Source organism: Pan troglodytes, chromosome 9, assembly GCF_028858775.2.
Source record: "Pan troglodytes isolate AG18354 chromosome 9, NHGRI_mPanTro3-v2.0_pri, whole genome shotgun sequence".
Lineage (NCBI taxonomy): Eukaryota > Metazoa > Chordata > Mammalia > Primates > Hominidae > Pan > Pan troglodytes.
In genome coordinates, this window is record NC_072407.2 from 62,977,411 (window position 1) to 63,002,543 (window position 25,133).

At 46.1% G+C, this 25,133-nt stretch overlaps 1 protein-coding gene across 1 annotated transcript; it reads left to right on the top strand.

Moving 5' to 3' along the window:
* The first annotated feature begins 880 nt into the window (after positions 1–880).
* MS4A18 (membrane spanning 4-domains A18) lies at positions 881–20,411 on the top strand. Its single transcript, XM_024347543.3, has 7 exons — positions 881–989; positions 5,498–5,980; positions 9,736–9,849; positions 13,181–13,237; positions 15,105–15,200; positions 17,228–17,341; positions 19,915–20,411. The coding sequence occupies exons 2-7, from the start codon at positions 5,510–5,512 to the stop codon at positions 20,260–20,262; spliced, it is 1,200 nt and encodes a 399-aa protein (XP_024203311.2). The 5' UTR covers positions 881–989; positions 5,498–5,509; the 3' UTR covers positions 20,263–20,411.
* The last annotated feature ends 4,722 nt before the right edge of the window (positions 20,412–25,133 follow it).

Below are 25,133 nucleotides of genomic sequence, written 5' to 3' on the forward strand. Positions count from 1 at the left end.
AAGGAAATTGACTATGTAAAGCGTAATCTACATGAAGAAATCCTCCAACTTATTGGGAATGGAGCCACTATATATAGGATGGCGGCTTTAGCCAGTTCATGTAAACTAAAGGAAAGGGTGATTCTATAAGGCTGGAAAAATTGGAGACACACACACACACAAACATCACAGGCAGCTCACATTTGGGGCATGTGGGTTCCAAAGAGATTTAGTTTGACTGTAAAGTTCAGGGAAGGCTTTGTGGAGGAAGAGGCTTCAGGATGAGCGTTGGAGGATGGGGTGAATCTGGACATGCTCCCACACCTCTGGTTCACACTCTTCTGGAATACACTGTGCCTTCAGTGCAGCTTTGATCCAATCTTTCTTTCAATGTCCAACTTGAGTTAGATGTCCAATTCCATGTCCAGCCACTCGACAAACCTCCTAGGACCAGCCCATCCCTTTGACACATCTCCCAGCCACGTCATCCCTGATGGTCTGACTGAATATTTGTTTGTTCCTATACACACTTGCACTAGAATTATCCCAACAGTGGTTATATTCTGTCTCGTCAACTCCTTGCAAATTCTAGAGCACCTCGTATCCTAGCATACCACCTAGCACACACCAGACACTCAATAAATGCTCACTAATTGCTTATAAGGGAAATCTATTGGCTCAGAAAATCTTGACCCACTTCTGGATTTCTCACTTTCTCAAAGAGAAACTTTGGAAGGAGATCCCATGGAATCCTACTTTAGCCAAGGCCATAAATACTCTGAGGGGCAAATAAACTCAGCGTGGATGCCAGAGAATAGACGTATTGACTCCAAATGAAACTGCAAAGAGGACTTTGGAGCTTGAAAGAGAAACCTAATTTGAGTTTATTTTCTAGATGATTAACATTAAATAGTGCCAATCCATCAGCTAGCACCAGAATTTCTAGATCAGGCTGCAGAAACCCACAGAGCCTGAAGAAAGAGCATCCAAAGACTTCCCAGGAGCACAAGGTAAGACTTCTGTGAATTCTTCCGCAAGACTCTGACAGGGCCTAGATAGCACCAGCAGAGACGTGGACCTAGGCAGTCCCTCGGAAGTGTCTCTTGAGAACCACAAGGAATCAGGGGTTCAGACATAGGGTAGTGCCCTCCAGCAAGACAGGCGTGCAGCCACCCATCCTTGGAGGTGCTGGGAGGCTGGGAAGTAACTGAAGAGTCACAACAGGTTCTCAAATTGAGCTCCTGTCTCTGCATGGACACAGCAATCTTAAGATAGAAGGCTGGAGACTCTGCTAGGCATTTTCTGGCTGCCTTGCTCCCTAAGCCCAGCTGTAGGCACACTGTGATCAGGTCTACTTAGGACCTCAATCTAGAACTGGTGGAATGGCTTCTGATGGAACCACTCTTTTTTTTCTTCTTCTTCTTTTTGAGACGGAGTCTCGCTCTGTCACCCAGGCTGGAGTGCAGTGGCGCGATCTCGGCTCACTGCAAGTTCCGCCTCCCGGTTTCAGGCCATTCTCCTGCCTCAGCCTCCAGAGTAGCTGGGACTACAGGCGCCCGCCACCACGCCCGGCTAATTTTTTGTATTTTTTAGTAGAGACAGGGTTTCACCGTGTTAACCAGGATGGTCTCGATCTCCTGACCTCGTGATCTGCCCGCCTTGGCCTCCCAAAGTGCTGGGATTACAGGCGGAACCACTCTCTTTGTTCCTGACATTTTCCTGACGGGAGGTAGAATCTCAGGGGTCCCAGGAACATCCCTCATAGGACCCAACTGTTTGTGCCAATTGTCAGGTCTACGGCTGTATTGTTTTTCACACATTAAAGAAGGAGTCCTCTGAAAAAAAGGAAGAGAGAAATGATTAATTTTTTAATATCATGAAGCAGAGTATAACATTTAGCACAGTATTCATTATGAAAATTGAAGGCAGGCAGACTATCAATTCTTGTATTTCAAATCTCAACTTCAGCATTTCCTAGCTGTGTGACTATGGTCAAGGCACTTAACCTCTCTGAGCCTCAGAGAGTTTGTCCGAAAAATGGTCATAACAATAATATATTGCTGGGGGAACTGCCTTATATCTACAGGGTTATGAGGCATCAACATCCAAGGATGCTGTAGTTGTTATTCTAAACCACCCTCCTGGGAAATCTGTTATTCTTCAAGAAAGCAAGGAATGTCAAGGTCTAATGCAGAAGTGGCTCACACTGCCTGCACAGCCTCCATTTATGCAGCTGAACATTCCACCATCCATATGTCACTGGTAGAACATTTCTTCTGGGAAATGAAAACATAGTGAAATGCAAATAGCAGTCAGAAAAAAATAAATTTGAGTCTCAGATCTATTCCTGTGGGTTGCATAATTGTAGACAAGTTATTCCACTTTCAGAGCCTTGGTCTCCCTACTTTGCAAAGAGGCGGGTCGGATCAAAATGAGTGAGAAGACAGGGGTGAGTGCCTTAGCCATCAGGTGTCAGACCAGTGACAGTTGTTTTTCCTATGGAAGAGTAGCATGGAAAGGGGCCTCAGAGACCAGCTAGATTTTAAAATAAGGAAAAAGCTGGGAATTTTCTGAAGCTTTATATAACCAATATTTTGAACTGTTGGGATCCAAGGAAAAAGAAGTGAAACCACAAAGGAGAAGTGTAGGGCATTTCTGCATGAAAGTGGTTCTCAAACTTCAGCAGCATGAGATTCACCTGGAGGGTGTGTTGAAACACAGATGGCTGATCCTTGCCCCTGGACTTTCTAGTAGCTCTGGGGAGGGGACCAAGAATTTGACTTTCCGACAAGTTCCCGGTGATACTGATACTGCTAGTCCAGAGACCATACTTTGAGATCCTCTGCTATTAATACTAAATCTAATAGTTTGGGGTCAATTAGGAAAAATATTCACAACAATGGCCCCTCTCTTTTTTAAGATTGGGGTAACACTTTTATTTTATTTTATTTTATTTTATTTTATTTTATTTTATTTTATTTTATTTATTTTATTTTTACTCTAAGTTCTGGGATACATGTGCAGAACGTGCAGGCTTGTTACATAGGTATACATGTGCTATGGTGGTTTGCTGCATCTATCAACCCGTCATCTAGGTTTTAAGCCCCACATGCATTAGGTATTTGTCCTAATGCTCTCCCTCCCCTTGCCCCCCTACCCTCTGACAGGCCCCAGTGTGTAATGTTCCCCTCCCTGTGTCCATGTGTTCTCATTGTTTAACTCCCACTTATGTTTGGTTTTCTGTTCCTGTGTTAGTTTGCTGAGAATGATGGTTTCCAGCTTCATCCACGTCCCTGCAAAGGACATGAACTCATTCTTTTCTATGGCTGCATAGTATTCCATGGTGTATATGTGCCACGTTTTCTTTATCCAGTCTATTGTTGAGGGGCATTTGGGTTGGTTCCAAGACTTTGCTAAACAATGGCCCTTCTCTTATGGGTGGTCTCTACCTTTCAACAAAGAACAAATGTTAACTGTTCCCTCTGTGCCAGGTTCTATGCTGGCAGTTTTCTCAATCTTCAAAACACCCTTTGGAGAAAGTGCCACTATTATGCACCTTTTATAGATAAGAAACTGACAGCGTATGCAACTTGCTCAAGGTCGTACAACTAATAAATGAAGGAACTGAGAAGTGGACTTAGGGCTGTCTGAGCTCTTAACCCTGATACTGTCTTGCTTTCGAGTTTACTTTATAGACGATTAATATTAAATAATGCCAATTCATCAGCTAGCACCAAACTCAAAATGTCCATTGACAATTTGGAGTGTTTCTCTCACTCAGGATGCAGCTGGGACAGGGGGATCAATTTGTACTTGTGATTTAGTGAGGACAGAAAGCCTCCTGAGAACATACTTCTGGGGTCCTGCACACGTTATTTTGTGCCATAGGATTTGGTGTCTTGCCAGTAAGGACTGTATAATTTAAGTAAAGGGATAAGCCCACCAGCCACAACAATTAACAAGTAAAGTACACTAGTAACATTATCTCTCATCTGAATGGGATATCTTCGCATCTAATAATATCTTTAATGTTCTGAGGGCTACATGCCTACCTCCTCCCATTGCACACTTGCTCACCAGCATCAAAAAATTAAGCAATTCTCTAAGTCCAGCTTATCAGTCCTCATCAAATCGGGACAATATCCCAGGTCTCCCCCCAAGTGATTCCCTTCTCAACTTTTTCTAATGCTCAAGATTCAGTAGAAACTGCAGGCTATTAAGGGTTTGATCACTGTCATAATCTCTAGGACCCTGGACCATAATGGTTTAAACACAAGGAAAATGCAACAAAATTTCTACATGGTCGCAATCCCAACACCAACATGGACAAGACCCATGAAGAGATTGAAAGGGATGATCATTCCCAGGCCACTTGGTCCATGGTTCCTCCTGGATGTCAAGGGCACCCAAGAAGCCTGGGAAAGACAGTCTGTTTTTTTGCTCTGAAACCAATTAATGTTGAAAAATCATACACAAAATGCCTTAATTAAATTAAACCCATAAATGAGTTAACTAGTTATAGACTTCAAGGACAGAAGTACAGCTGGGGCAAATAAGAAACTAGAACCAAGAGTCAAAAGGACATCAAGGACCAAGGTAGTATCTGTGTGTATGTGTGTATGTATGTGTGTGCGTGTGTATCTGTGTGTGTGTCTGTGTGTCTGTGTCTATGTCTGTGTTATCTGTCTTCCTCCCTCCTTCCCTCTCTCTGTCTGTGTGTGTGTATGTGTGTGTGTGTGTCTGTGTATCTGTCTTCCTCCCTCCTTCCCTCTCTCTGTGTGTGTGAGTGTGTGTCTGTCTGTCTGTGTCTGTGTCTTCCTCCCTCCTTCCCTCTTTCTCTGTGTGTGTGTGTGTCTGTCTGTCTGTGTCTATGTGTCTTCTTTCTCCTTCCCTCTCGCTCTCTCTTTCTCTCCTTCCCCCTTCTCCTTTCCCTCTCTCTCTCCTTCTCTCCTCTTCTTTTATCTCTCCCTCCCCCAATGCTTCTCAGCTTTATTCTCTTCACTCTACTAACTGGTGTTCTCTGCTCCCCCTGCACACAACGTACATGTGACCCCTCCAACTCTGCCTAGCCTCCCATCCCACAGTAGTCCTTGGGTCCAGTTCCAAATTCCCAGGAGAAAGAAGTTACCAGAGCATTTGGGGTCAGTTGTTCACCCCAGATCAATCAGCTTTGCCAGGGCAGGGGGCAAGATGGGGAGGTAGCCTGTGCCCACTCAACAAACTCAAGGCATGCAGATTAAAATGCCAACTGCAGGGGGCTAAGCAAAGCCACCATCCAGACTGTGAACAAAAGGTCTACAAGAAGCTAAGTAGCCTCGGGAAACCCTAGTCTTGCAAATCCAAATCCGTAAAAGGAAAACAGTGTGTTCTTGCCAAGAAAGGCAAGAAGTTTATTTTGTCTGGTACCATGCTAGGTGATCCTTATTTTAATGAAGATGAAACTAAAGATAAGAATGAGATAAGATGCATTATTCATTTTGTCAGAAGAGGGAAATGCACCTTCTTATGTGTTTTGCAGCAGTTGTACACCATGACCGAACAGGTGATTGGAGCCAACAGTGTACCTGGCATTATTGCCCCAGATAATGTTCACGTCATCCAGCCCAGCAACCCTGTGGCCTCTGGAAATCATCTGCAGCCTTCAGAGGTGACCACTTACCCAATCTCACCAAAAGTAATCCAGTGTGATACAGGAAGAGCAAACTTACAGAATCTACTCGTGGTGAACCAGAACTCAGCAGCAGGTGTACAGAGTCAACCCATTGGGTATCAGCGACAGTATCCAGTGGGAACAGCCAGTTTGCAGATGGTGCCTGGAGTGATCCAATACACACAGGGAACCACGAATCTCCAGACATGGCCTGGAGACCTTCAGAATCCTCTGAATGCTAACCCTGGGCTGACACACACCTCAAACTCATCCCAGTGGGACACGTCATTTGCATCATTTACTTCATTTAATCTCAAGAAATTCATAAATGAGGAGGTCAGAACATTAGGGGTGAGTGTGATTTCTCCTTCTCTCTGATTTGGGTCACTTCATAAGCCCTCGTCTAGTGCTCTGGGATGAGGAAGGGAATGTGTTGAGAGGGTAAAGGGGAGATGGAGTGGGTGTGGGGGGCAGTTTCTGGAGGCTGGACCCAGTACAATCACCCAGATGCTGGCCCCTCTCCATTGTCTTCCTTCCACTCCCCAAGGAGACCCATGGTTTGGGGGATAATGGTTTGAATAATCAGTGAACTTCCCCACCTTACCCAGCTATCTATCAGGGGCATGGGTCAGCAATAGTTCCACTAAAAAGACCACTGAGCAGGGAGTCAGGCAATCCAGGTCTCAGGCCAGCTAGATTTGCTGAGTGGCCTTGCAGACATCTCTTCCTCGCTCTGGGCCTCCATTTCCTCATCTTTAGAATAAGAAGATTCAGCTTTCTTAAATTCCTTCCAGCTCCAAGGTTTTGTGATTTCCTCTTCAATCAAGGGGGCCTCTGCCTCTTTCTTGCCTCCTCCAGTTTCATTTAGCACCTTCCAAAGCTCAATTCAATTCTGTTTTTGAGGCAGAAGCCAGATGCCTGGCTGGATCTGGATGCCTGGCCAACTCTTAGTATGGAGACTGGCATGTCACAGATGCCCATACTCTATGCACTCATCCATTCAACACTGCACGTGCCCTGCAAGGAGCTGGAGACTCAGAGATAACCAAAACATCATCCATGAAGACGAAGGAGGGTCTTTGTTCATGGCAGCTGTCATAATTACAATATCTTCTGGCAATTGCCATGAGACATGCATAAGTTATCGTGGCTGCCCAAAGTGCAAATTGTCTGGCTTCTTTGAGAAGTTACAAACTGCCTCCTGGAGGCAGGAAGACAAGGACAGGTGCAGGAAGGGGACCCATTCCTCCTTATTTAATCCTGGGTAGACAAGTAGATTGTGCCAGGAACAAGGCGTTGTTTGCCTCCCAAACAAATCAAAATCAAATCCTGAACTAAATTCTATAAAACAGCAATCAGGAATAGAAATCCTGGTCAGGCCAGACATGGTGGCTCACGCCTGTAATCCCAGCACTTTGGGAGGCCAAGGCAGGCAGATCACAAGGTCAGGAGATCGAGACCATCCTGGCTAACATGGGGAAACCCTGTCTCTACCAAAAATACAAAAAATTAGCCAGGTGTGGTGGCGGGTGCCTGTAGTCTCAGCTACTCTGGAGGCTGAGGCAGGAGAATGGCGTGAACCCAGGAGGCAGAGCTTGCAGTGAGCCAAGATAGCGCCACTGCACTCCAGCCTGGGCGACAGAGCTAGACTCAGTCTTTAAAAAAAAAAAAAAAAAAAAAAGAGGGAAATCCTGGTCACAAGCATCGAGAGAGATTATAAATGTGTGCGGAAATCCTCCAAAAGGTAAAGCTGGTCTATGATATTGCGTAGTAATTATCATCTTGTATTACAATGACTCATTATTATTAATTAATACTGGGTAAAGGTTTGTTAACTTTGGCTCGCAATTATTCTAAGATATTTTGGAAGGATTTCAAAATTTGTCAAAACAGAATTAAGTCAGAGTAAATATCTGGGGAACCTGGCCAAACAAAATGAAAAGCCAAAAAGCCAAAACTGCAGACTATCTTTAATCAATTACAATTTTGTTTTGGGAAGGAAACTATGAGTGCCTCTTAGCCCTTTTCCCGATTGCCCCAAGAATATTCGCCAGCAGCACTTGCAGCTGCAGTATTTAGCCCGAGATAACTTTGCCAATATCTCCCTTTTATTATAACTTTCGCCTTGCTCTAGCATATTGACCTTGGAAGCAAGAGACATCATTCTATTTATAGCATTCTGTTTTTAGTAGTAGTATTCCCATTTACAAAATACAGTAATTCTCGATTACTAAAAATGTCAAATCCTAGAAAATGTAGCATTTCTACGCATGGTGTTAACATTGTTCTCCAACAGTTGTTGGCCGAAGATTCATTTGATGAATCCAGTGTTCCCGAAGTAAACAATTCTAATGTTAGTTCTGTTTAGAAATCACTCAAAAAACCGTTTTTATCATTTATTTTCACAATGAAAATCAGCCAGATTTGCTTCAGCCTCAAGAGTGTGTTTATATAAAATTAAATGAGTGCTGGCAGCGAGCGGCACTATTTTTTTTCTAAATGGGAACGGGGTTCATTAATATACTGATAAAGTGGGCCTGTAGACAGAGCCAAGCATGTCGCCTTAGGAAGGGATATTCATATGAAACCCAGGTCTGTCACCAACTCATAGACTCATGGACCAGGAAGACAGAAAGCAGCTGCCCTAGGCTAGTCATTTGATCCCTGAGGAAACTGAGGCCCAGAGAAGCCAGTGGTAAATGCTGTAGGAGCCCCACATGAGAGGGGATTCATCCTGGATGGGGGCTCAGGAAAAGAATCTCTCTGGTCCTTAAGGGAAGGACAGGATTTCAGTAGGAGGAGAGTAAAGCAAGCAGATTTCAGACAGTGGCAACAGTGGAGGAAAAGCAGGGAGGAAGGGGAGGAACACAGGACTTGCAGGGGACAGAGGATCTCCCCTTGTGTACATTGCCAAGGGGAACTGTGGGGACGTCATAGAGGAGGCCACAAAGAGAATATCGGTACTGGGAAGATGAATGGAGTCAGCAGAGGGCATTGAAATACTTACTGCATTCAGGCCTGGCGTGGTGGCTCACCCCTGTAATCCCAGCACTTTGAGAGGCCGAGGCGGGCGGATCACGAGGTCAGGAGATCGAGACCATCCTGGCTAACATGGTAAACCCCATCTCTACTAAAAATACAAAAAGAAAATTAGCCTGGCTGCGTGGCGGGCACATGTATTCCCAGCTACTCGGGAGGCTGAGGCAGGAGAATCGCGTGAACCTGGGAGGCACAGCTTGCAGTGAGCCAAGATCACGCCATTGCACTCCAGCCTGGGCGACAGGGCAAGACTCTGTCTCAAAAAAAAAAAAAAAAAAAAAAAAAAGAAACACCTACTGCATGCTAGGAACTGGGCTACAAGTTTCATAGGCACTTTTAATCTCTACCGCAGCCCTGCAAGCTGGATACTGTTACCCCTATCTTGCAAATATGTAGCCTCTCAAACATGCTCTTGAGGCTGAAGCAAATCTGGCTGATCTTCAGAGTGAAAATAAAATATAAAGACCTTTCTTTGAGTTATTTCTAAACAGAACTAACATCGAATGGTCTGAATCATCAGAATCATCTATTTTGGAAAAATCAGATTCATCACATGAATTTCGGCCAACAACTATCTGAGAACAATGTTAACATCACGTGTAGGAATGCTACGTTTTCTAGGATTTGACATTTTTGGTTTCCCTGCAAATAAGGAAACCCTGAGGCAGAGAGGATATTTGCTGGAGACCACACAGCCGGCCAGTGCTGCAGCCAGGACAGGAGCCAGGTGGTTTTCAGCCACAACTCGGGCTCGGCCCGTGTCTCTGCACACTTGTGGGCTCAGTCTAAAGGGAACACATTTCTTGCTCTGTTATAGGCTGTCTTACCTTTCCTTTATGCCTGTGATTCTCAGCCTGAGTGCAAATTCGCATCACCTGTGAAGTGTTTAAAAAAACACCCAGGCATGGACCCTACCCTCAGAGATTTGTATCCATTTGGTCTGGGATGAGCCCCCAACACCAATTACCCCTGGGGTGATTCTGGGGCACAGCCAGGGTGCAAAGCACAGCTCCACAGCCCACAGGCCCCCAGTTCTGCTCTCTCACAGTGACTTGTTCTCCCTGCAGGCCATCCAGATCCTCATCGGCCTGACGCACATTTTCTCTGCAATTAACCCTGTGCTGTATTACTATCCTTTTGTGACCTGGTTGTCAGGGTACCCGCTCTGGGGAGGATTATCCGTGAGTACAAGGCCATATGGTCTCCTTCCTAGGTCACCAGACTGGGACAAGAAGGAAGTGGAGGAAGAAGGAGCATGGAATCCCATTCCCAGTAATATGACTCTGTAGACTAGAGCCAGCCTCCAACTTGCAGATACAGCAAAGGGTTATATCAACTCCCTGCCCCAGCAACACTCCCTCCCACCACCACCCTCCCCATCTCCCATACCCCCCACCCAGCCTCTAGGGAACTATTGGGTACAAACACTCATTATCATGTTCTTTACCTCTTCCACCCTCTCTGGGTTCTCTTTTATGAGATATTTATCTGATAAGGCCAGGCAGGGTGGCTCACGCAGGTAATCCCAGCACTTTGGGAGGCCGAGGTAGGTGAATCACTTGGGGTCAGGAGTTTGAGACCAGCCTGGGCAACATGGCAAGACCTCCCCCCACCCGCCATCTCTACAAAAATACAAAAAATTAGCTGGGTGTGGTGGTGTGCACTTGTAGTCCCAGCTACTTGGGATGCTGAGGTGGAAGGATCACCTGAGCCCAGGAGGTGGAGGCTTCAGTGAGCCATGATCGCACCACTGCACTCCAGCCTGGGTAACAGAGTGAGAGCCTGTCTCAAAGAAAAAAAAAGAAATACCTGATATGTAACTCAGAGTACGTAAAGTTGTGTGCTATAGACAGCATCTACCTACCATACCAGTTATGGGAGCCGACTGCAAAATTTCCAGGAATTATGTAAAATGATTGTCAAACCATTTGGTAGCAACAAGTTGGCCATGTTGGGTATACATATGACATGGAAATCAACACGTGCTCCAAATCAGGGCCCTTCCCTGCAGTGCTGCCACCTCATAAGGCAGATGTTAATCATTTACCAGCAGGCCATTCAGTATATTTCATCTTGCAGAGCTTAAATAATATTAATAAATTGAACACCCACATGTACAATTCCACTTAGATGAGGTCCCTAGGGTAGTCAAATTCATAAAGATAGAAAAAGCAGCATGGTGATTGCCAGGGGCTGGGGTAAGAGGGTAATGGGGAGTTAGTGTTTTATGGGGACTGAGTTTCAATTTGGGATGATAAAAGGAGATCTTGGGGTGGCTGGTTGCACAACAATATGAATTTTCTTTTCTTTTCTTTTTTTTTTTTTTTTGAGGTGGAGTCTCGCTCTATTGCCCAGGCTGGAGTGCAGTAGTGCCATCTCAGCTCACTGTAACCTCTGCCTCCTGGGTTCAAGAAATTCTCCTGTGTTGGCCTCCCGAGTAGCTGGGATTACAGGCATGTGCCACCATGCCCGGCTAATTTTTTGTATTTTTAGTAGAGACGGGGTTTCGCCATGTTGGCCAGCCTGGTCTCAAACTCCTGACCTCAGGTGATCTGCCCGCCTTGGCTTCCTAAAGCGCTGGGATTACAGGCATGAGCCATCCCACCCAGCCTAACAATATGAATTTTCTTGGTGCTAGTAAACCAAACACTTGAAGGGGTTTGAATGGTATGTTTTAAGTTGTGTGTATTTTACCACGATTAAAAACAATAAATTAAATTAAAGTTTTAAAAAATGAACACCTACGTGTCCACCACCTAACTTAAAAAACAAAGCATCATCCGTGGTTTTTAAATTTTTAAATCCCTATAAGTATCCCCTCTATGCCCCGAGAGGTAACCACTATTTTCAATTTAATGTTTTTCTTTTCTTTTTTTTTTTTTGAGACAGAGTCTCGCTCTGTCGCCCAGGCTGAAGTGTAGTGGCGCCATCTCGGCTCACTGCAAGCTCCGCCTCCCGGGTTCACGCCATTCTCCTGCCTCAGCCTCCAGAGTAGCTGGGACTACAGGCGCCTGCCACCGTGCCCGGCTAATTTTTTTTTTTTTTTTTTTTTTTTTTGTATTTTTAGTAGAGACAGGGTTTCACCGTGGTCTCGATCTCCTGACCTTGTGATCCACCCGCCTCAGCCTCCCAAAGTGCTGGGATTACAAGCGTGAGCCACGGCGGCTGGCCGATTTAATGTTTTTCATTCCCTTGCTTTTTTTTTTTTTTTTTTTTTTGAGACGGAGTCACTCTGTCACCCAGGCTGAGACACAGTGGCACAATCTTGGCTCACTTCAACCTCTGCCTCCTAGGTTCAAGCGATTGTCCTGCCTCAGCCTCCTGAGTAACTGGGATTACAGGCGTGCACCACCACTCCCAGCTAATTTTTGTATTTTCAGTAGAGACAGGGTTTCACCATGTTAGCCAGGCTGGTCTCAAACTCCTAGTCTCATAATCCACCCACCTCGGCCTCCCAAAGTGCTGGGATTACAGGCGTGAGCTAGCACGTCCAGCCTCCCTTGCTTTTCTTTATGGTCCGATCATATTTACCTATATGCCTAAGCAACGAGTGGCTTGGCTTTGCTTGTTTACAAACGCATATACATGGAATAATCCTGTATCTGCATGCAGCTGGCTCTTTTCCCCCACTGGCCATTTTGTTTGGGAAGAAGTGAGTTCCTTTGAGGGGTAGCTTCAAGAGAGCTAGCAAAACCCCTGAGTGCCCCTATTCTCCCCCATCAATAATCCTACCCTTGTTCTCTCACTTGAACTACATGACCCACTTGCAGATAGAGAGGGCTGGAATCATCATGTATGCCCATTTGCCAGATGAGGAGACTGAAGCTCAAGATCTTCCTCTAGCACTTTCTGGCTATGAGGATGACACCACCACATCCTCATAGCCAGAAAGTGCTGGAGGAACGTCCTGAGCCCAGGCCCCCTCAGTTCAGGGCTCTCATAACTGAACAGAGCTCTTACTGCTTCTGATGTTCATGTTTCCATCACCTGCTCAGCAGCATCAAGTGCTAAAGAGGACCCTCTAGCTGGGTCCAGGACCACAGCAGATGAGGCCACAGCCCAGGTCGCCTATCTCCCAGCCCCAAGGCTCCACCCACCACACTACTGAGCCCCTGGTTTTCCAAGATCACAGTTGAGGATAGGGCAGCGTGAGGCCAAATGAGCAATTAATGCATTTTGGCGATGATATGTCCAGACAGTGGACTCAAGGAGAATCAGTCAAAACATAATAATAATGAGATTTACAGCATCCTGGGACAAAATTCAGGTTTTTAGGGGAAAGGAAGGTGTTAGCCTAGACCCACAGGAGTTTGAGTATCATCGTATTTAGTATATTTGGTGCCTAACCATTGGGATAGTAAAAATGTTGGGAGGAAATAAACAGATTTGCACATTTTGTGAAATAAGGTGCATAGAACATAAAGATTGAGAAATGCATCTCTGAGTGGACAGCTGTCTTTTTAACATGCTGCACAACTGGTCATTCTTTTTTTTTTTTTTTTGTCTGCGTAGTATATTGTATCTGGATCCCTCTCAGTATGGGCTGCAAAGGACCCCAGTCCTTGTGTGGTAAGTCACAGTGCTGTCTTTGATGATCCTTGAATGTTAGAATTTGACTCTCTACCAAACATGAAAAAAGGAGACTCACAGTAGTGGTGTGGCCTGGCCCTGACCCTGGGTACAGTGCATTTCCATACCTTATTCCAGTCAATCCCCATCACTCTGTGAAGCTGTATTATCCCCATTTTTCAGAGGAGAAAATTGAGGAGCAGAGAGGTCAGATGGCTTGCCTAAGATCACACAGTGAGTACATGGCAGAGCTGGGATTTGACCCCAGAGCCCTCTGATTCCAAAGCTGTTCTTTTTTAACTATTGCACTTTACTATTCAAAAACTTAGCTCTTTGGGAAACTCATGAGTATTTACACGCAGTGCCTTATGGGTGCTCTGAATTAAGCAGAAAGCCAGGCCTGAGCCAAATGAAAATGTGTGTGCATCTCGGCCATCTCTTTAAGATGTTTTCTACGATCCTCTTTGTGTAGACCTAGAAAAGTGAGAGCAATACCTGCCTTGAACAATTTAAAGTCCCAACCAAGAGCACAGGGCCCAGAATTCCCTTGCACCTTTGGGGTATTTATTCTCTGTCTCAGCATCCAGCAAAGTATCTGGTCATGTTTTGATTTTTGTTGCAGCCTCTAAGAAGCTTAGGGATAAATTTAGAGCTCCACAATGGCCCTTCTCTCATCTCCTTCCTTCTTAGGTCCTCCTTCCCCTCTCCACTTTCTCTGCATGGCTTGTCATCTTTCTTCTGCCTTTTGATGGGAAAGCAGTAGGTCAGCTAGGGGCTGGGTGTCTAACAGAGGGTTTCCCAATTACCAATCTCCAGTCTACAAGGCAAACTCCTGTGGCCCCACAGTCTGCCTTGCTTCACCCCCTTTAGGAAGAGCAGAGTCCTCCAGACACCCCAGTATCAACCAAGCTCGCACCACCTGTTCATATCCCAACAGGACTGGGAAGTTCCATATCCCCTGGGAAGTCAAATGCTCTCCCTAAGGTGTCTGCTGACTCGTGGGGGTCTCCTAGTCCTCTCTTGCTCTGACATCTGACTTTCTATTGAAATCTCAACTTCTGTTTCTACTTTATACATCTTACAGCTGTCCTGGCCTCAGCCCAAATGTAGAACACGGTCCCTTTCTCTTTCACCTTTCTCTCTTCATCCCCATAACCCTCTTAAAGGGAAGCAGCTTGAGTAGGGGATGGATAATGAATAATTAGAGGACTTCAGCCTCTCAGCACTGAGCAGCAGACCCCTCAAAGTTGAATATGAGAATTTCCGGTTCTGAAAACCTTCCCCAGCCAATCCTGCCAGGATGCTGGCCCCAGCCTTCCACCACAGGGACCAAGTCTCCCCGACTCCCTTCCCTCAATTCAAGCTTGGGATCTCTGCTCACTTCTTCTGCAGAGTAGTTCTGCATCTTTGCCTTATCTCTTTCTGAATCTCATTGCCTACTCTCTGCTGCTTCGAAAGAAATTTTCCCAAACAAATCCAGTCCCTGCCATAGAAGGATGCTGCACATTGATTAACGAATGATTTTGGGTGGAGGTTTGGAGGAAAGAAAGGATCAGGTAAAACAACTAACAGGTATTAGACTTAATACCTGGGTGATGAAATAATCTCTACAACAAACCCCCATGCCACAAGTTTACCCATGAAACAAACCTGGACTTGTACCCATGAACTTAAAATAAAAGTTAAAAAAAAAAAGCAATGATTTTTCTCACCTCATTATCGCTAAAATAAATGCTTCTCCACCCTGCCTGGCCGTGTCTTTTCTGCCCTGCCTTCTCTCTTCTCCGACTTCCCAAGAGTCCCCCACAAGCCAGGCTTCAGACTCTTCAGACTCGGCTCCCTCTCTCCTCTCCCTCCTCTCCTGCAGGTGAACAGCAGCATCAGCTTCAACATCATCAGCGCACTCTTCGCCTTTGCCGGGATCTTCATTATCATTACAGATCTGAGCCTTTACTATGTGACGGTGAGCATCTGACTGCCAGGGCCCCGTGCTGCCAAAGGACCAGGAGGGCTTCTGAGGTTGCCTCCAGAGCAGAATGGAATTGCCTCAGAATTCCATCCTAGTATGACAACCACTACATCCATAAGCTATTTAACCATCACCAAAACCCTGTGCCCTCTGAGGTGGCCATGATAAACTCCATTTCACAGTGAGGACACTGAGACTCAGAGAGGTATAGCCACTTGACCTCTCCTTGTACCTATCCTATTCTCTATTTGGAGGTAGCAGGTGACCAGGTAAGCGGCCTAGGCGGCTGCCACACTCAGACTCACAAGATCACCTGCCCCTAGGGGTCTCTCGAGGGATAGCCTTTCACACAAACAGGAGGTGCTGATGCTAGTTCTGGTCTTTGGTGCGGGGACCTCCAGATGCAGATGCAAAGAGAAGGATTCAGGTGCAAGTCGTGTATTTCAGAGGTTATTCTAGGAAACATCACTAGAGGAGGGAAGAAGTAAGACAAACAAGGAGAGGAAGCTGCACTATAAACGTATTATCCGGCAAGGACCCCTGGAGGTGGACCTGCAGGGGCCCTGGTAGCCAGGGAATGATATGTGCCTTAGCTACACCCTGTCCTGGAGTGAGGGTGTATTTATCCACCAACTCCCCTCAATCATTGATCAAAAACTGCTCCTGAGGGGCATCAATTCCCTAGTGCTTCCAGTCTGCCATGCTCATGGGCAAAGGAGTTTCTTGTGGCCAAAGGAAGCCCTCAAGTGACACCATGCAAATGAAAATCAGGCAGCAGGCATGCAAGGACATCAGTAACATTGACACAGTACTTGAGGAGGCCTGAAGAACAAGATCGAGAGTAGCTAGCTCCACAGTTGGCTGCAATCTGATGCTCTCTCGGGACTAACCAAGTGGGCAAGGGAAGGCTGGCAGGACACAGGGTCTTAAACCAGACGTGTCTACAGGGGTGAGGGCAGTCCCTAAGGGGAGAGCTCCCTGAAGGCCCCAGGAAGAAGCCTGATGCACAGGGTGTAACTTGGTATCTAGGGGATGTGGCAGCAAGGTGCTGGCCTCTGGAGTCCAACAGGATGCAACAGGATGTCCCAACAAGGGAGTGGATTGTGGTCATGCGGAACCAAGAGCACAACAGCTACAAATCCTAAAGGTGGTCATTTGGCAATCAGGACCTCTGTCATCAAGGAGCATACTAGTGCAGTGTAGCACAACGGCACTGGATTCCAACAGGCATTCCAAGCCCTGGGATCCCCACCCTCTGCTCCAGAGAAAGAGTGTGTAGGGATGAGAGGAGCTCAGTGATCCCTTCCACTCTACTGTGGGCAGGGACCAGGCCCAGAGCACACTGAGCTCTCTGGGGCCCCTTCAATCCTGCCTTAGTTTCTGTCTTGACAGAATCCCTTGAAGCTCTGAGGTCCCATCCCAACCTGTCAAGGGCAGTATGAGGCAGGGATATTGGAAGAGGGCTGAGAAAGCCAGGAGCCAGACAGAGCTAATGACCCTGACCTAGCTGGTGTCTATCCCCTGGCCTCAGGCAAGGAGCGCAGACCCTCATACAGGGTTTCCTAGCCAGTGCACTTGTTGAAATGTCTCAGTTTGGGTTCCTCCCAGGAGCAGAATTTGAGACAAGTAGTTTATCTGGGAGAGGAAGCAAACACCAACCTAAGAGGTAAGAGAGCTGGGGTATTTATACACCAGACCCTGACAGTCATGGAGAGAGGGCTGTTCTCAAGAGGCACTCATTTCCTGGAACTTTGAGCCTGTGCAAACAGCAAAGTAGGCTTCAGAGGCCAGAGAGAGCCCTGAGGCAAAGGAATGCAGGTGCTGGCATTTGGAAGTCAGGCCAGTGACTAAGAGGGTAAGGCAAGGGCATATAAAATGGGTGACCCAAGCATCTGCTCCAAAGGGCCACATGCAGAGGGTCTCAGGCCTTCCAGGTGAGGTGTGTGGCACTCCAAATGTGGACTGTCACCTAGGCCATCAACCTGAAGGACTAAATGCCTTCCATTTCTCTTTGCCTTTAGACATATTCAAAGGCGGTTTCTGGCGGTCTTCTCCCCTTTGCCCTCCTGGAGTTCATCCTCACTTGTGTGGTCTCACATTTTGGGTGCCAGGCTACCTGCTGCAGACAATTTGAGGTAAGCATTGGACTCTGTTCCAGGAATCAGATCATGCTCTGGAGTTGGGTGTGGGCTATAGCAAGAGGTAACCAGAGATCTGGAGAAATGAGTCCTGAGAGAGGGTATATCAGTTAAGTTTTGCTGCATAGCTACCTATCCCAGAACTTAGTGACTTCCGGTTATTTAGCTCTTTATTCTGTGCATCATCAGCTTGGGCTATGATCAGTGGGTAGCTCTTCGGTTGGCCTCAGATGAACTCACCCTTGTGTCTTAGCTTGGGGATGGTTGGTCTCCAGGGATCTTTGTGAAATAGCTCACCTCTGCTCCACATGTTATCTCATCCTCCAGTATGCTCACCTGAGCTTCTTCGTGGGGAGCTGGGTTCCAAGAGTAGCAAGATACAGCAAGCTCCCACAGGCAAGCACTTTAAGTCCCTGCTTGCATCACATTTGCTAATGTCCCACTGGTCACAGTCAGTCACATGGCCGAACCCAGATTCTACGAGTGGAGCAACAGCTCTACCTCTTGATAAGAGGAGCTACAAAGTCACCCAGCAAAGGTTAATGAATATAAGGATTTGTAACCAGTATTGCAGTCTACAACACTCTTTCCTCTGGCCACAAATTACTCACAGCTGTCCAAGATGCAAAGTATGCTCAACCCATATTTTGGATGCCCAAATGTCCCATCTAATCATGGCATCAGGCTTGAAGGCTAGGATCCAAATCAGATCTAGATGTGACTGAGGATTTGGGTGTATTGCTCTTCTTGATCCAGAAACCATGAACTAAAAGCAAGTTCTGTCCCCATATATCCAACATACTTTAGTGAGAGAAAAATAGGATAAATAGAATTCTGTTATTTCCCCATTCAATAAAGGAAAGAACAGAAGCACAAGATTGTCACTGCTCCATAATAATTCTGAAATCCTATGAGGCACATATTGTCCTACCCTGGGGGCAGAGAATGTTTCTTTTTTTTTTTTATTTTTTTTCTTTTATTATTATACTTTAAGTTTTAGGGTACATGTGCACATTGTTGATTAGGAGTCAATTTGACTCTCTGGAAGACTCTGCCCATGCCATTGTTTTCTATTGCTTCCTGAGAGGAGCTTTCTAATTCATTGTTTTCCAGGACCTTGACTCCACCCTCTGGACTCTTGGTTCTACCCTCAGAAACATGTTTTCTTTTTTCATAAGAAAAGGCCTGTATTTTCCACCTTGCTTTCTCAATCTGCTTCCCATATTAAGAGTGAGCCCCAAAGGTCTTTTTGCAGTTTGAGCAATTTCAGTCAGATTTGGTCCAAGTTGGTAATCCTGTTACTAATACAATTCCCTTAAAAACTCCAAGGGTGTTTTATGTATCAGATTATGGCTTTCACCATCTGATAAGAGCCACACCTAAGACTGTGTTCTAGACACCCTCTTGCTCTAAATCTACCAATGTCTATTTTGGAATTAGGCTTCTGTGAGACCAATACCTTTAGATTCTTAGAAGCATTTCTGTCTAGCTGAAAGGGTCTAATAAGCACTGATTAAGCCTTTCAAAGGTCTTAACAAAGGGCTGTATAGACACATCCTTGTTTGATCTTTGTTCTTAGGCCTAGTTTTACTTTGAATGTTATTTATCCATTGAGGACCTTGGAAATTAGAGACAATCTTGTTTTCTAACTCATTAAGTCCTGGGCTCTCTTCTTTGCCTCTAAATACCACTTGCAAACTAAATCATTCCTTCTTTATCCTCTCACTTTCTCACAGCACTTTACCATATGCAACCAGAAGCACCCAAATGACATTTTCATTATTCTGCCTGATGATCTCCTTAGCCAAATCCAAAAGTTATTAGATGCATATTTTTGTCTTCTGAAGTACAACAGCACTCCACCACTACATAACATGGGAAATCATTTCTCCAGTCTGCTGTGGCAGTTTCCTCTCCCCTTTTCCAGATTCCTTCAGCAGTGAGATCACCACTTTTCCAGCCTTTGCTAGAGACTTACTCACAGCTTCTCCAGCCCCACCTGCCACCTAGTCCCAAACCCAATGCATGTGTTGGATTATTGTTATCTTACTTCTAGCTACCAATTTCTACATCAATTAGCTTTTGCCCCATATCAAACAAACCCAAAACTTAATAGCTTACTCAACAACCACTTATTTAGCTCCTGATTCCCTGGGTCTGCTGGGCAGTTCTTCTGACCTCTGCTGGGCTTGCCATGAGTCTGCAGTCAGTTGGTGAGTTGCCTGGTGGCTGGATAATATTGGGCAGTCCCACATGGGTGTCTGGCTCTTTGCAAGCTGGCAATCAACAGGGACAACTGGGCCACTTGTCTTGCATTATCCAGCAGGCAGACCAGTCTTTATGTTCAGTGTTCCAAAGAGCAATAAGAGAAAGCAAGCTCCAATGGGCAGACACTGTACAGATCACACTTACTGTTGCCCCCTTGGCCAAAGAAAGTGACATGACCAAGCCCAGCATCAGGGAGAGAGGGTCTACCTAAGGGTATGGAAACAGGAGGAAGAAAAAATTTATGGCCATTGTTGTTGTTTACTACAGAGGAAGATGACAACCACATGTCCTTTGTCTTTCAGAATGTGGCAGTGATTCCAACCATATTCAGTTTCAACCCAGCCAATACCACCACCAGCCCTGTCAACGCTACCACTGGTCCTGTCAATGCTACCACCGGCCCTGTCAGTGCCACCAATGGTCCTGTCAATACTACCATTCACCCTGTCAACACCACCACCAGCCCTGTCAACACCACCACCAGCCCTGTCAATGTTACCACTGGTCCTGTCAATGCTAACATTGGCCCTGTCAATGTGACAACTGGCCCTGTTAACACTACCACTGCCCCTGCCAAAGCTACCACCAGTTGTGTCAATGCTATTATCCACACCAGCAATGTACCCCCGAACCCTCGTACCAAGAAATAGCTGATTTGCACGGAGACAGATGACATGGGATGCCTGTCTCAATGACAAGGGGATACGCTGTAGCAGTATCTTTCCTTCTCCCTGAAACTTCCATGACCATGACCCTAGCCTTGTTGCCAGACTGAAATGAACAAGCATTTCCTCTCCTCTTCACGCCTAAGCTTCATTTTTGTTTGCTATTGATGTCTTTTTTTCATTCATAAATAATTTTCCTTTGGCTCTCAGTATCTTTTAACCTTGGCAAAGTGCAGGGTGCATTTTGGTTCCATGGTTCCTGATGCATGCTCACTGTTGAAAAACCGGTTCTAAATCGGTGCCTCGGCCATGGAATTCTTGTAGGTCCAACTTCTTCCCAGTCCCCAGCTCTAACTCTGACACAGTTCTCCCACACAGAGGAGGGGGAGCAATGTGGAGTGTGTTCAGTATTCCCAGGTGTAGGAGGAGGAAAATCTTTGTGACCTAGAGTTAGGTGAAGAGTTTTTAAACAAGACACCAAAAATACAATTCACAAAAGGAAAAAAATCAATAAGTTGGACTTAGAATTAAAAACAGTTGCTCTGTGAAAGATCTTGCTAAGATAAAAGGTCACAGGCTGGAAGAAAATATTTGCAAATAATATATCTGACAAAGGACGTGTTTCCACAATATATAAAGAACTCTCTAAACTCAACAGTATAAAAAAAAATCTAATCACAAAATGGACAAAAGGCTTGAACAGAGGCTCTAACAAAGAGAATATAGGGTTGCAAATAAGCGTATGAAAAGATGTTCAATGTTATTAGCCATTAAGTACAATGAAATAACACTACACACCTATTAGAATGGCTGAAATTAAAAATACTGATAATACCAAGTGCTGGTGAAAACAGAGCAACTGGAGGTCTCAGATGTTGTTAGGATGTAAATGGCACTGCTACTCTGGAAAACAACTTGGCTGATTATTATAAAGCAAAGTATACACTTACCATATGACTCAGCATATGACTTGCTCCTGGGTATTTATCCTAGAGAAAATAAAACTTACTTCCACACGAAATGCGAATAGCAGCTTTATTTGTAATAAACAAAAACTGGAAACAACCTGAGTGTTCTTCACTGGATAGATAATGGAAAAGCAAACTGTGCTATATCCATACAACAGAATACTTCTCAGCAGTAAAAAGGAACAAGCTATTGATGGCTGTGGAGGAAGCAAAACTTTACCTCTACCTATCTTCATTTTTGTTTGTTATTGATGTCTTTTTTTTTTTCATTCATAATAATTTTCCTTTGGCTCTCAGTATCTTTTAACCTGGCAAAGGGCAGGGTGCATTTTTGTTCCGTGGTCCCTGATGTGTGTTCACTGTTGAAAAACCAGTTCTAAGCCAGTTCTAAATCAAGCTAAAATAGGTTTTCAGCTGAGGCTCTTTAACAAAAAGACAGGTTCACAAGAGAAAAGCAGTTTAATTAGCCCACACAGCACACATCACCTGGGAAAAACCTCAAGGAGAAGTAACTCAGGGCAGTGGCTTAGAATCTGCTTACATAGCATCTTCCCCAAAGAACAATGGATTTGTAGAGAAGCGACAGGACAAAGGAAAGCAGTTTTAGGCTTCCAAAGGCAGGAAACGGTGGGAAGTTAAATATATGGAAAGAAACTAATGGAGTAAGGTTTGCTTACAGTTTCCTCTGGAGCCATTTCTGGGCTAATAAGAGTTTAGAGTCTTCTTCAGCAAAGGAGAATTTACATCCTGCCTTTAGGCAGAAAAGGAAGAAGATAGAGGGAACTTTTCCTACATTTGCTTCTTCTTAATTGCCTTCAGCTTGAAATACTTTTTATGTCAAAGAGGCATATTTGGGGGTGACATAATCTGTTTTCCTTCAATACACACAACAATTTGGATTTCAAAGACATGAGTGAAAAACCCAATCTCAAAGTATTGCATACTGCATGACTCCACGTATATAGTATTCTCATAATGACAAAATTATAGCCAAAAAAGGAACAAATTAGAACATCAAGAATAATAGCAATGGCTGGGCACGGTGGCTCACGCTTGTAATCCCAGCACTTTGGGAGGCCGAGGTGGGGGGGGGGGGGGTGGATCACCTGAGGTCAGGAGTTCGAAACCAGCCTGGCCGACATGGTGAAACCCCGTCTCTACTAATAATACAAAAATTAGCTGGGTGTGGTGGTGTACGCCTGTAATCCCAGCTACTCGGGAGGCTGAGGCAGAAGAATTGCTTGAACTCAGGAGGTGGAGGCTGCAGTGAGCTGAGAGAGCACCATTACACTCCAGCCTGGGTGACAAGAGTGAAACTCTGTAGAAGAAGAAGAAGAGGAAGAGGAAAAGGAGGAGGAGGAGGAGGAAGAAGAAGAAGAAGAAGAACAAGAACAAGAAGAACAAGAACAAGAAGAACAAGAAGAAGAACAAGAACAAGAAGAAGAACAAGAAGAAGAAGAAGGAGGAGGAGGAGGAGGAGGAGTAGAGCAATTGCAATAATAATAGCAGCAACACCTGCAATGGATTGAAACACATGGCTCATCATGTTAGAAAAAAAAAATCTGTGATCATCTTTGGAGATTGCTAGGGCACACCTATTATTCTAAAAACTTGTAAATAACAGGAAAGAATCGAGCATTCCCAAAAGCAAAAGCAAGGAAAGAATCACTCAGCCTATAGCAGCACCAGGGAAGGGAAATAGGTCATCAGCTGGGATAGCACAGCACTGGGCAATCAGAGGGTAGGGCTTAGTGCTGGGCTTAGAGTCTGGACATTTCCATTTTTTCCTGCTGTTCCTAGTTCTTAAATTTCAGCATACCTTGCTTGGTCTGGGCCTACAGGTTGCTGATATGAGCAATGATCAGGCCACCATAAAGAAACGGACTGTTGCACTTAGCTATTGCCACAAAATTTCTGTAAAACCTCAGAGGCTTCCCACAAGAAGCGTTTATTTTTGCTCACGAGTCTGTTGGTTGGCTGGGCAGCCTTCCTGATCTGATCTGGGCTTGGCAGGACTCATCCATGTGCTTGTGTTCAGCTGAGGGTCAGCTAGGTGGCCCTGCTGACCTTGACTGCATATGTGGGGCCTCAGTGGGGACAACTGGGCCAGCTTGGCTGCGCTCCATGTGTCTCATCCTCCAGCAGGCTGGTCCAGGAGTGGTCCATGTTGGTTGCAGAGCTCCAAGGGAGAACAGAAGCAGCTCAGACCTGACACATGGCCACTTCTGCCTTGTTCTATTGGCAAAGGAAGCCACAAGGCAGCTCAGTTTCAAGGATTTGGCAAAAGAGACTCCATCTCTAGCTTCAAGAGGTGTGGTGCTGGTTCAACTGACAGCTGGCCCAGCCATGGGCATCCAGACCATTCCCTTTGCCATCTTGAGCCCTCAGGTCCTGTGTCATCTCCCTGACTTTGTGTGGGGGCATCAAGAGCAATTTTGGTGAGAACTTGAATCCAGAAACTGATGAACAATTTGCTCCACTTGCATGTGCCACTCCAATATAACTCCATGTGCACACTCACACTAACGTGTGCACACACGCACGTGTGCACACATTCACACGTATGCACACACACTCATGTGTACACACACATGCATACGTGTGCACACATGCACATGGGTGCACACAGACTTATACGCATGTGTGCACACTCACCCATATGGGTTCTCACACACATGTGTGCACTGGCACGTGTGTGCACAATCACTCACGTGTGCACACACCTTACTCTCACATGCATGCACATGCACCCACATGCACATGTGCACACACACGTGTGCACACACTAACACACACACCTACACGTGCACACACATTCACATTCACATCCTCCCATGCATTTACACACACATGTGTATGTGCACACACATTCATGCCCACCCTCACACATTCACACACATCACACACATCCACACACTCACACACTCACATCCACACACATTCACACAATCCACACTCACATGCACACACATGTGTGCACACGCTCACACCCTCACACACACTCACCCCTATGCTCACACACCCCTATGCTCCTGCCATTGGGAAGCTGTGGGCTCCCTGGCCCCCAATCTAACATTAGACAAGTCCAGTGGAAGAAAGCCAGTTGGCCTCTGATTACTCAGTTTCCCCCTCTCAGCGGCAGGAGGATGAAGGCCAGTGTGGATTCCCATCCCAGCTCTGATGCTAACTGGGGGACCCCAGCAGGCAACCTGCCTCTCTGGGCCTCGGTTTCCCCTTTTGTAGATTGTAGGAAGGGATCCAGATGCTCTCCCTGGGCCCTTGCGGCCTGGCGGCCGATGATTCCACGAGCGGCTTCCTCCTCTCCCTCAGTTGGGCCATATGGACAGAGGCCTCTGAGCCAGGAGGGACCTGAGAATTTCCCAGAGGCGGCAGCTCGCAAGCAGAGTGGATTTCCAAGCCCCACGCGAATAGCAAGGATTTCACATGAATATGTGTGAACTCAGGAGAGTTGGCTGCGGGAGAGCAGAGGCAGCCGGGAGCGAGTGGCAGCACAGCAGCAGTGGCAGCCCGGTGAGTACCCTCCGCCCTTCCAGGGGGCAGTCAAGGCTGCCCAGCCCCGAGGCGTAGCAGGGGAACTGGCACAGGAGCACCTGGGATCCCCGGGAAAGGAAAGAGATAGAGCTGCTCATCAGAGGAGGGTGCGGCCCTCCCTGTGCGTCTCATCCCCCACCTGGCACTAAGGGGCTGGACGGCTCCTGGGGCCCTCTGAACTCCTTGCCTCCCACAGACAGGTAACCACCAGCCTAGAGCCCATGGGCCCCATTGCACAGGTGAGTGGGGTAAAGGAGGGGCCTCTGTCTTCTCTCCTCAAAGTCAGTGGCTGAGATGACTCAGGCATCCCCTAGAGACCCTGGGGCCCTAACCGTT